Raw genomic sequence first — 12,398 nt, 5'->3', positions numbered from 1 at the left:
CTGAAATAGGGGCATATTTCATGTTCAAATGTACAACATAACATACATAGGCATTTCATCATTAAGACCTTTAGGAAATAATGTCTGGAGGGTGAAACTCTGGATGGTTCTGTCTAATTTTCTTTTGTGGCTGGCAATTGGCATGAACCTATCTATCTCGTAAATAAAACATGCCAGTGTTTCTTGACCGCAGCTCCCACTTTCCGCATGTTCAAAGTATATATGGTTGTGAACATTAGTGTTCTTTAGCGGGTCTTTTTTGTAGCAGTTCATCTCATGTTTTCCCCAATGCCAAATTAAGAGCCTTATCCACAGATTGTGGAGAACAGCCTCTTCTTAGAAACATATTGCGCATCTCAGCTGCTTTTTCTAGATAGTCCTGAAAATGATTTGTTGCAAGTTGGGAAGGGGGGTTCACACGTAGCTCGGCTATTAGACAATTCTTTAGAAAAGGTTGAATAGTCTATTGTTCAGCTAATAGCCCATCCTGCTACTCTTGTTAAAAATTAATAATACTTTTTCCCCTTTCCATGTTAAAAAATTCCAATTGAAAGTGTTTTTAGACAGAATCGGCCCCATCCCCTTAACACATTTGGGCACAGTCGATATCGTTCTGGACTTCGGGCTAGAATGTTGAGGGTTTGAAACCTGCTCCCTGCATGCTATAATGAATGAGTTCGATACACCTGGTATTGGATATGGCTGAAACAAAACTTGCTAAATAGCAATTCTTGTAAATGAACTTTATGACAAAAAAATATGCACAATCGTTTGTCTCTACATTGACCATATTCCTCTCAATTGAACGGTTTTTGCTTGACTCGTGATGACGTTATAATGTTTTGTCAGCGATCTTTGCTGAAGTCACCTGGGACGGGTGGCCCGCATCAAATTCGTCATCGGAACCTCTCGATATGATTGCATTTGTAGTCAGCAATAGAGGAATGATTGCTTCCTACAAAAGCACAAAACATGTACATTTATAGACATCTTTGAACAGAGTAAGGTAAAAAAAAAAAATTGTCTTAAAGGGGCAGTGTTGTATTTTGAGATTGGCTACTTAGCTTATTCAAGCCTAGGGTAGCATATTTTTCTGATTCTCTGTAATAATGGTATGGGAATAATAATGATTTATTTTTGGTAAAGTGGTTTCTTGCATCATACAAAAACACTTTGTCACCTCCTTGTCTGAAGGACAAGTGGATAAACAGGTTCATGCCAAGCCCTGCACATTTATTTTCTTCAGAATTCCCATGGAATGTAGGCCTACACTGAACATCACACATTCGCTGCTACTGTAGGCTGAATGACAGAACAACCACTTTAAAACGTTATGCATTTTCTCCATTGTTTTTGATGGTAGGCCACTCCACATTATGATAATCAAATAGCCACAGTAGCCTGCATGGCCATTGTTAAAACCAGCTAAAAACAGGTACAGCCTGTTTGCGCTCAGCAGACCTGAAATATGCTCAGTGCCGGGAAAAATTTGAGGGAACATTGGTCATGCAGGCTTCAGAGTGAAGTGCTATCCCGACACGATATGTTTGGAGTTTGCGCATCTTCATACAAAAGAATGAAGAGGTGTGCCTAATTATGTCACATTCATTTGTTTATGTCTGATTTCAAGACTTGACATGGAACAGATTAAATACCTCCCAAATTAAATATTTAACTGTTACTGAGGTTTATAGCTTGTAAAATGACAGGGGGCTTTGTTCATTTCAATTTCATGCTCGGTTTATTTTATTTAAAGTCAAACATTAATTGCATCATCATCCTGAAGTTGATGGGATTATTGAGCCCATCGGCACTCTCTGGAGGTCACTTTTGTGAGTTTCGTCAGCAACACGTGACAACCGAGGGCCCTCTGAGCGAGTTGGTAGGAGCAAGGGGGTGGTTTGGGATTCACTGATGGCTTCTGGGTGGTTGGATGGAGGAGACATGTTGGCTGCGTGGGGTTGGGGGAATGGCGGCCCGCTTATTTTAGTTTCTTCTCCTTTACATAACGTATTTAATATTACTTAAACTATAATATGATAAACAAGATCAATACTTAGTATGTTTATGTTTTTTGTTGTTGTGGCAGCCAACACATACAATACAAATATGCAGTATATGTGAACAATAATGAATGGAAAATATATTCAATTATATGAAATTATAATAATTTTAATACTGTACCCCCCCCCCCCCCAAAAAAGGACAAAATAAATAAAAATGCGGTCCCAAAGGGGGCAATCATTCTCATTTACTGTGTAATTCACTTCACCTGTGGTAAATTGCTAGAGCCTAAAAATAGTCATTCTACCATTTTATCAAAGAAAAAACACAACATCCCGCTGTATTTCAGTCAATTGTAAAGTGCAAGGGTGACAATATATTTGACCACATCTGTAAGTCTATGCAGTCCATGTGGGAATTGAGCAAACAACCTTACTGTTGAACCCACAATCTTGGTCCAGAGAGCTCCCTCTCTCTTAGACCTACCTGGTCAAGGCAGTTGAGCAAGTCGCAGAGGCAGGCCCACTGCAGCGCAGGCGTGGGGTAGAAGGAGTGGAAGCAGGCGGTGAAGGTGTTGTGGCACTCTTGCAGCACGGCCTCCAGCAGGGTGAGGGGCTGGGAGAGGTAGCCCTGGGGGTCGTTGTCCAGCTTGGTCAGGCAGTTGTCCATGCCCTCTGACAGGATCTTCTTGAGCAAACTACGGGTCTTGCCCACACACTCCGCCAGCTTGCTGGACTCCTCCACCACCGCCTTGGTGCTGGCTGGTGAGGAGGAAGAGGGGAGAACAGGAATAGGACAGCGGCCTGGGGGTTAAACCAGGGACAATATGATACTTTTACATTCAGAAACTTTACTTAAAGCTGATGGGTATTTTCATTACTTGCTATAACTATAAGCCTTTATTATAACGCTTATGTTAGGTCTCTCAATGTAGCAAAATCATTGGTATCAACTTCTTGATTTAGTCTTTTCTATAATTTCCATATTTTTGCTACCTGTGTGTGTGTGTGTGGTGTGTTACCTGTGTGTGTGTGCGCGTTTTACCTGTGTGTGTTACCTGTTTACTACTATGAGCACCTGAATGGTTGTTTGTGTGTCTGTGTCTACAGTACATGCGCCTTTGTGTGTGTCCATGCATACTTCCGTGTCTACCCACGTATGTGTACACGTTAGTGCACATGCATCTCTGTAACCCTTCTCTTCTCCTTTCCCCCTTCTGATGACCAGGTGGCGAATCGCATCTCTGCATGTCTGGCAGACATATCAGTGTGGATGACGGATCACCACCTCAAGCTGAACTTCGGCAAGACGGAGCTGCTCTTCCTCCCGGGGAAGGACTGCCCGTTCCATGATCTCGCCATCACGGTTGACAACTCCATTGTGTCCTCCTCCCAGAGCGCTAAGAACCTTGGCGTGATCCTGGACAACACCCTGTCGTTCTCAACTAACATCAAGGCGGTGGCCCGTTCCTGTAGGTTCATGCTCTACAACATCCGCAGAGTACGACCCTGCCTCACACAGGAAGCGGCGCAGGTCCTAATCCAGGCACTTGTCATCTCCCGTCTGGATTACTGCAACTCGCTGTTGGCTGGGCTCCCTGCCTGTGCCATTAAACCCCTACAACTCATCCAGAACGCCGCAGCCCGTCTAGTGTTCAACCTTCCCAAGTTCTCTCACGTCACCCCGCTCCTCCGCTCTCTCCACTGGCTTCCAGTTGAAGCTCGCATCCGCTACAAGACCATGGTGCTTGCCTACGGAGCTGTGAGGGGAACGGCACCTCAGTACCTCCAGGCTCTGATCAGGCCCTACACCCAAATAAGGGCACTGCGTTCATCCACCTCTGGCCTGCTCGCCTCCCTACCACTGAGGAAGTACAGTTCCCGCTCAGCCCAGTCAAAACTGTTCGCTGCTCTGGCTCCCCAATGGTGGAACAAACTCCCTCACGACGCCAGGACAGCGGAGTCAATCACCACCTTCCGGAGACACCTGAAACCCCACCTCTTTAAGGAATACCTAGGATAGGATAAAGTAATCCTTCTCACCCCCCCTCCCCCCTTAAAATATGTAGATGCACTATTGTAAAGTGGCTGTTCCACTGGATGTCATAAGGTGAATGCACCAATTTGTAAGTCGCTCTGGATAAGAGCGTCTGCTAAATGACTTAAATGTAAATGTAAATGTAACCCTACCAGAGGGCCTACCAGAGATGGGGAAGATCTCACAGATATAGACACGGAGCAGGCGAAGGCAGCAGGTCCCTACGAAGCGCAGACGCTCAAGGTCCAGCAGGGTAGCCGTGTACTGGAAGCCTTTCAGGCCTCTCAGCTCCTCCACCCCCAGCACCAGGGTGGTCCAGCTCCAGTGGAGGATCCTCAGCAGGGACTCAAAACACTCCTACATGGAGAGGAGGGGAGGACAACTTTACTGCATGTTTATTACCTGTTTACTACAGTTTTACAACCTATTCATGAAACTAGCTTACATCCTAACAAATGTTATATTACACTCCAGGGTGATGTTCAATAGGGCATGCAATGGAAACATTTTCCAAACATTTTGCAACAGAAAACTAAAATAAGTGTTTCTTATTGGACCAGTCCAGGTAGCTCTCTGTTTAAATCAATTTCTTCCATTTGGTGCCTGATGAACAAAATTGGTTTCAATATTGCTATCATACAAGCCAGTGTTCTGATTCTGGGGTCTGCCTTGGACCAAGTCTAGCTAGGGGAAACACAAGCATATGGTACGTACCACCGAGACGGTTCGGGCGAAGGAGCGTTTGAGGATGTGAACCGGCTCACTGGTCTGCTGTTTCCCTTTGGCTGCGTTGCCATCGTTCGACGGAAGTCTGCAGTAGTAAAACAACCACATTACATTCCCATTATAAAGTTGGTTACTTGAAGTTCATCAATATACGGGTCACAAATCAGGCAACATTAGGAGTGTAGGAAAATGACTTGCCTGTACAATAGCTGAGGTATTTGACCTGCATTCACGTCGGTACCGTTGTTTGACTTCTTGGAACTCTTGAACTGAAAGACCACACTGCAAAAAGGAGTAGGATCACATAATTCACAATGTACAATGAGGAATGGGGATATCTGTTCAAGTAATTGTATTTCTATGGACCCCAGTAGGTACCTGTCATCTGTGGTGATGGTGGCCTGTCCGTGAGAGCCACAGTCTGAGCTGGGCCCAGACACCCGGGCCCAGGCCACATACCACCAGCCAAGCTGCAGCAGCACCGGCTCGTCAAACATCATGGCGTACTTCTCCCTGGCAGCACAGTCGTAGGCCAGGACGTCAGTCTCAGCCATGAGGTCCCCATCTGTCTCATGGTCTCCACCATCAGGCCCCAGCTCAAACAACTGGGGAGTAACACACAACACAAGTCAGTGACAACAGACAAGAGTCAACCTTACAAGCAGAACTTGAATATACCTCTATTCGGACTGCGGCATGAATTCAGCTCTTGGCTAATTTGTTCAATATCACAGAACCTAGCAATTAAATGAATACATTGATAAATACAAAAACAGTTGATGCTAGTATACCTACTAACCTTGATCTTGGAGGTATACTCAAACTACTAAGATTACATACAGTGGGGAGAACGATTTTGCAGGTTTTTCTACTTACAAAGCATGTAGAGCTCTGTAATTTTTTTAATCAATGGTACACTTCAACTGTGAGAGACGGAATCTAAAACAAAAATCAACAAAAATATTTTTAAGTAATTCATTTGCATTTTATTGCATGACATAAGTATTTGATACATCAGAAAAGCAGAACTTAATATTTGGTACAGAAACCTTTGTTGGCAATGACAGAGATCATACGTTTCCTGTAGTTCTTGACCAGGTTTGCACACACTGCAGCAGGAATTATGGCCCACACCTCCATACAGACCTTCTCCAGATCCTTCAGGTTTCGGGTCTGTCACTGGGCAATACGGACTTTCAGCTCCCTCCAAAAATGTTATATTGGGTTCAGGTCTGGAGACTGGCTAGGCCACTCCTTAGTTGCCCTGGCTGTGTGTTTCGGGTCGTTGTCATGCAGGAAGACCCAGCCACGACCCATCTACAATGCTCTTACTGAGGGAAGGAGGTTGTTGGCCAAGATCTCGCGATACATGGCAGATCTCGCGATACATGGCCCCATCCATCCTCCCCTCAATACGGTGCAGTCCTCCTATCCCCAAAAAATGATGTTTCCACCTCCATGCTTCACGGTTGTGATGGTGTTCTTGGGGTTGTACTCATCCTTCTTCCTTCAAACACGGCGGGTGGAGTTCAGACCAAAAATCTATTTTTGTCTCATCAGAACACATGACCTCCCCCCATTCCTCCTCTGGATCATCCAGATGGCCATTGGCTAACTTCAGACGGCCTGGACATGCGCTGGCATGAGCAGGGGGACCTTGCGTGCGCTGCAGGATTTCAATCCATGACGGCGTAGTGTGTTGCTAATGGTTTTCTTTGAGTCTGTGGTCCCAGATCTCTTCAGGTCATTGACCAGGTCCTGCCGTGTAGTTCTGGGCTGATCCCTCACCTTCCTCATGATCATTGATGCCCCACGAGGTGAGATCTTGCATGGAGCCTGTTACGGATACAGTTATCCTGTGTGTGTGTATCCTGTGTGTGTGTTTCTTTTCTCTCCTTCTCCCCTCACAGGTGAAAACCATCACTCCCCAATCAGTCAACAATCAATCATCAATCAGAAGACACACCTCCTCCTATTTCCTGACCTATCACAGTTCCTTCCCCATGGTTTAAAAACCCCATTTGTTTGTTCTACAGCTCAGCTCAATCTCTAGCTCAGCTCAGCTCAATCTCTCTGTAAATGCCATGTCTGTAGGTCTCTGTGTTTCACTCTCGCTTTGTGTCTTAACCTCTCTTTTGTTTAAACACCTCCATAGCACTTTGTCATCCCCTGTGAGTATTGTTTTTGGTTATGGTGTTTGTTTGTTGCTGGTGGGAAAAGGGGGAAACCAAGACAAGTCGCCCATGGGCATACACTACCCGTAGGTGAACTTTGTTAAATACACTAGTTAGAACTGGGCGGACCACCCACTGTATTTTTGGTTAGTTAGTTAGCTGTTAAAGTAGGCTAGTCTAGCTTAGGGGTGTGTTATTGTATATTTATTGTTTCTTTCCTTGGGTCCAGCTCAGCCCCTTTTCCTGCTCCCCCCATTACCGTGTGTTTATAAATAAACCTAGAGTTTGACGGTAGATTTCTGTTGTCGTGGTTATTTCGTGCACACTTTTACTTTGTCACAATAATAATTTGCATGAGTTATGTTACGGGTCTCATTACCATGCCCCCTAGACTGTCGGGCCAAAAGGGATTCGTAACAGAGCCCCAGACCGAGGGTGATTGACCGTCATTTTGAATTTCTCCCATTTTCTAATAATTGCGCCAACAGTTGTTGCATTCTCACCAAGCTGCTTGCCTATTGTTCTGTAGCCCATCCCAGCCTTGTGCAGGTCTACAATTCTATCCCTGATGTCCTTACACAGCTCTCTGCTCTTGGCCATTGTGGAGAGGTTGGAGTCTGTTTGATTGAGTGCGTGGACAGGTGTCTTTTATACAGGTAACGAGTTCAAACAGGTGCAGTTAATACAGGTAATGAGTGGAGAACAGGAAGGCTTCTTAATGAAAAACTGTCTGTGAGAGCCAGAATTCTTACTGGTTGGTAGGTGATCAAATGCTTACGTCATGCAATAAAATGCTAATTTAATACTTAAAAATCATACAATGTGATTTTCTGGATTTGTCTTTTAGATTCCGTCTCTCACAGTTGAAGTGTACCTATGATTAAAAAAATTAGACCTCTACATGCTTTGTAAGTAGGAAAACCTGTAAAATTGGTAGTGTATCAAATACTTGTTTTCCCCACTGTATATTTACACACATACATATACACACACACACACTACATAAATATATATGTATAAACTCAGCAAAAAAAGAAACTGCGTTTATTATCAGCAAACTAAACATGTGTAAATATTTGTATGAAAATAACAAGATTCAACAACAGACATAAACAGAGTTCCTCTGTCCAGTGTCTGTGTTCTTTTGCCCATCTTAATATTTTATTTTTTATTGGCCAGTCTGAGATATGGCTTTTTCTTTGCAGCTCTGCCTAGAAGGCCAGCATCCCGGAGTCACCTCTTCACTGTTGATATGGAGACTGGTGTGTTGCAGGTACTATTTAATGAAGCTGCCAGTTGAGAAATTGTGAAGGTTCTGTTTCTCAAACTAGACACGAATGTACTTGTCCTCTTGCTCAGTTGTGCCCTGGGGCCTCCCACTCCTCTTTCTATTCTGGTTAGCAAAATGTTTATATATAAAATGAATATTGATATGTGTGGTCATAACATGATTTTGTGACAAACCACAACATGTGACCGTATCAAGTGTCCAAAACATAAATATATTGCGAATGCATCTGTTTATGTGCTGTACACGTGCACCTCACTTCGATTTCAACTCCGGCTGCATGGCCTTTACTTATGTATGGAATACTATGTGATAAGTGTGTGTGCAACAGTATATAAAGTATACTAATGAACTGGTGTGAAGGCATTTGGGCAGTGGTGTAAAATCCTTCAGTAAAAATACTTTAAAGTACTACTGTTATGGAATTATTGTAATCAAAAGGAGGCTCTTAGATTTCTTCAAGACAATCAAACATGATTTAATTATTGCAGTAATGGAGCTCTTCAACGACCCCCCCATCCCCACGATTCGTCGAGAGCACAACGACAAAAGATACCATGGCCTTTTATAGCTAAGACACCCCCTTCGGTCTACATGACAAACAGATGTTTGGAATGGGTCACAAGGTTAAGATTTGTGTGAAAAATGCTTATAATTCACAGCAGACATTATCTGCTATAAAAACATATCATTGTGTAGAAACCAGGGTCTGCCCCCGAGGCATCTCTCCCTGGTACCTTCCATTCGGGCACACAGACACTATTCATGCTATGGATTGCGGTCTTGTTAGGTTTATCGTAAATCCACTGTCAGTGTTAAATCTCCCAGAGGCCCACTTTCAGTAGAACACACAGATGCATGTTCTAACAACCCCTTATTCTGTTGCATAAAACAACCATTTGATGCAATTACAATATTATAAAATAATCTTGCAATTATTCTCTCATAATACTTCAGTATTTTGGGGGGTATCTGTACATTATTTTACTATTTATATTTCTGGCAACTTTTACTTCACTACATTCCGAAAGAAAATATTGTTAATCTCACTCCAGACATTTTCTCTGACACGCAAAAGTACTTGAAACATTTTGACAGGAAAATTGTCCAATTCAAACACTTATCAAGAGAATATTCCTGGTCACCGCTAATGCATTTAATTTGGTAGACTCACTAAACACAAATGCTTTGTTTGTAATTTATGTTTGCGTGTTGGAATGTGCCCCTGGGCATCTGTCAATAAAAATACAAATTTGGGCTGTCTGGTTTAACAGAAGGAATGTTAAATTATTTACACTTTTTCTTTTGATACTTAAGTATAAAAAGTAAATGGAATTGCATTTTTAAAGCCAAATACTGTTAGACTAACTCAAGTAGAATGTTACTGTGTGACTTTTACTTTTGCCATTTTTTATTAAGGTATTTCACATTTACTCAAGTATGAAAATGTTGTACTTTTTCCACCACTGGATGTGGCTGGGGGTTTATTGCATTTCTTTCACATGTCCCCATCAATTTCGTGTGTCTGGGTAAGCATCATCTAATATTTTTTATGTGATCACTTTGTTTACCTGGAATGTTTCCTTACTGTAGGCTACTACTACTTTTAGTCTTAACATTTACTGCTCTAGTCACTGTTTAGCACATGACTTCATATGTGAATCCTGAAAGAGATGGGCGGGGCTGGCTTAAAAGGGTGTGAACAATGCAAAATGGGTGAAGAGAAAGGAGAGCTCTCCAGTAGGTACCAAAAAAAATCAAAGGCCCTTTTCACAAAAGTGAGTTTACAAGTTTATCAACTTTCAAAGCAGAATTACTTTCCCATTGTTCCTCAAAAATCCACTGTATACAATTTTGTAGCTCTGAGTCTTTACTTTTATCCAATGTAAAAAACACAATTTCGAATTTTGCTACATAAGACCCAATCCAGGATGTGAGTCACAAATATTGCATTTGGCCTTTACTACTATAGCCCAGAGAAACACATTAAATAACACATTCATAAAGGGCAAAAAAGATAGTAAAACAATAAATCATAACAAACAAGGATGACATGCTTGTCCTATATCTAGGAGATATAAGAAAGCTCAGGAAATACATTTTTTTTTAAATACATATTTAACCCTATTTTGTGTAGGCACAACTCCCTTCGTACTTCCATTCATTCAAAAAAAAGTACAGATTACCTACAGACGAGTTGGGTGTCACTCGTGAGGGTCGTACACCATTGTGTTCGAGTCTCACCTTTCCAGAGTGGTCATAATAGTTTCAGACGCTACCAGTGGTGGAAAAAGTACCCCATCGTCTACTTATACTCAAGTATAAGATACCTTAACAGAAAATGACTCAAGTAAAAGAGAAGGTCACCCAGTAAAATACTACTTGAGTAAGTACAGATCATTTAAAATTCCTTATATTAGGTAAACCCGATGGTATGACTTTATTTTTCTTAATTCATGGAGTGTCAGGGGCACACCCCAACACTGACATAATTTACAAATTAAGCATTTGTGTTGAGCAGGGATGTTCTGGACCATTTTCCTCTTCCTGCTAAGCATTCAAAATGTAACGTGTACATTTGGGTGTCAGGGAAAATGTAAGGAGTAAAAAGTACATTACTTTATTTAGGAATGTTCTGAAGTAAAAATAAAAAAATAAATAGTAAAGTACATATACCCCAAAAAATGACTAAGTAGTAGGTAAAGGTATTTTTACTTAAGTACTTTTCACCACTGGACATTAGACATTTCCGTGAGAACACCGATTTTAGGGATATCTCATGATTGTAGGGATATCTCATGATGTTTCCACCCCTATGCTTCACAGTAGGTATGGTGTTCATTGGATGCAACTCAGCATTCTTTGTCCTCCAAACACGACGAGTTGAGTTTTGACCAACAAGTTATATCTGGCACTGCAGGATTTGAGTCGCTGGAGGCGTAGTGTGTTACTGATGGTAGGCTTTGTTACTTTGGTCCCAGCTCTCTGCAGGTCATTCACTAGGTCCCACCGTGTGATTCTGGGATTTTTGCTCAACGTTCTTGTGATCATTTTGACCCCACGGGGTGAGATCGTGCGTGGAGCCCCAGATCGAGGGAGATTATCAGTGGTCTTGTATGTCTTCCATTTCCTAATAATTGCTCCCACAGTTGATTTCTTCAAACCAAGCTGCTTAGCTATTGCAGATTCAGTCTTCCCAGCCTGGTGCAGGTCTACAATTTTGTTTCTGGTGTCCTTTGACAGCTCTTTGGTCTTGGCCATAGTGGAGTTTGGAGTGTGACTGTGAGGTTGTGGACATGTGTCTTTTATACTGATAAGTTCAAACAGGTGCCATTAATACAGGTAACGAGTAGAGGACAGAGGAGCCTATTAAAGAAGAGGTCTGTGAGAGCCAGAAATCTTGCTTGTTTGTAGGTGACCAAACACTTATTTTCCACCATAATGTGCAAATAAATGCATTAAAAATCCTACAATGTGATTTTCTGGATTTTTCTGTCATAGTTGAAGTGTACCTATGATGAAAATTACAGGCCTCTCATCTTTTTAAGTGGGAGAACTTGCACAATTGGTGGCTGACTAAATACTTTTTTGCCCCACTGTATGTATATATATATATTTCTTTAAGTAGACAATGGTGACTTTAAAAAAGGAAGCCTGTACAATATAAAAAATATTCCAAAACATGCGTCCTGTTTGCAACAATGCACGAAGTAATACTGCAAAACATGTGGCAAATGAACTTTTTGTCCTGAATACAAAGTGTTATGTTTGGGGCAAATAAAATACAACACATTACCTAGACTTGCACAGGCAAAATTCTACAGGAAATCCTGATTCAGTCTGCTTTCCATCAGACACTGAAAGATCACTTCACCTTTCAGCAGGAAAATAACTTCCAACACAAGGCCAAAACTGGCAAGACCAGAAAAATGGTCTAAGAACCAAATTTGACAGAGCTTGAATAATGTTTTAAAAGAATAATGGGCAAATGTTGCACAATCCAGGTGTGGTAAGCTCCTAGAAACTCACCCAGAAAGACTCAGCCATAGTCGCTGCCAAAGGTGATACCACAAATTATTGATTGAGGGGTGTGAATACTTACATAAATGAGATATTTCTGTATTTCATTTTCATGAAATTAGCAAAGTTTTCAAAAACATGTTTTCACT

At 42.0% G+C, this 12,398-nt stretch overlaps 1 protein-coding gene across 1 annotated transcript in view; it reads right to left on the bottom strand.

Annotated features, from left to right (window-relative positions):
• The window catches only part of LOC124043719 (E3 ubiquitin-protein ligase MYCBP2-like), a 320,564-nt gene that overhangs the window by 140,862 nt on the left and 167,304 nt on the right, over window positions 1–12,398 (bottom strand). The window contains 5 exon segments of the mRNA XM_046362606.1: window positions 2,491–2,765; window positions 4,206–4,398; window positions 4,756–4,852; window positions 4,966–5,049; window positions 5,146–5,372. Coding sequence (XP_046218562.1) covers window positions 2,491–2,765; window positions 4,206–4,398; window positions 4,756–4,852; window positions 4,966–5,049; window positions 5,146–5,372 — 876 coding nt within the window.

This window comes from Oncorhynchus gorbuscha, linkage group LG09 (genome assembly GCF_021184085.1).
Source record: "Oncorhynchus gorbuscha isolate QuinsamMale2020 ecotype Even-year linkage group LG09, OgorEven_v1.0, whole genome shotgun sequence".
Taxonomy (NCBI): domain Eukaryota; kingdom Metazoa; phylum Chordata; class Actinopteri; order Salmoniformes; family Salmonidae; genus Oncorhynchus; species Oncorhynchus gorbuscha.
Note: the sequence above shows the minus strand (reverse complement) of the source record. Positions and strands in the feature narration are given on the sequence as shown.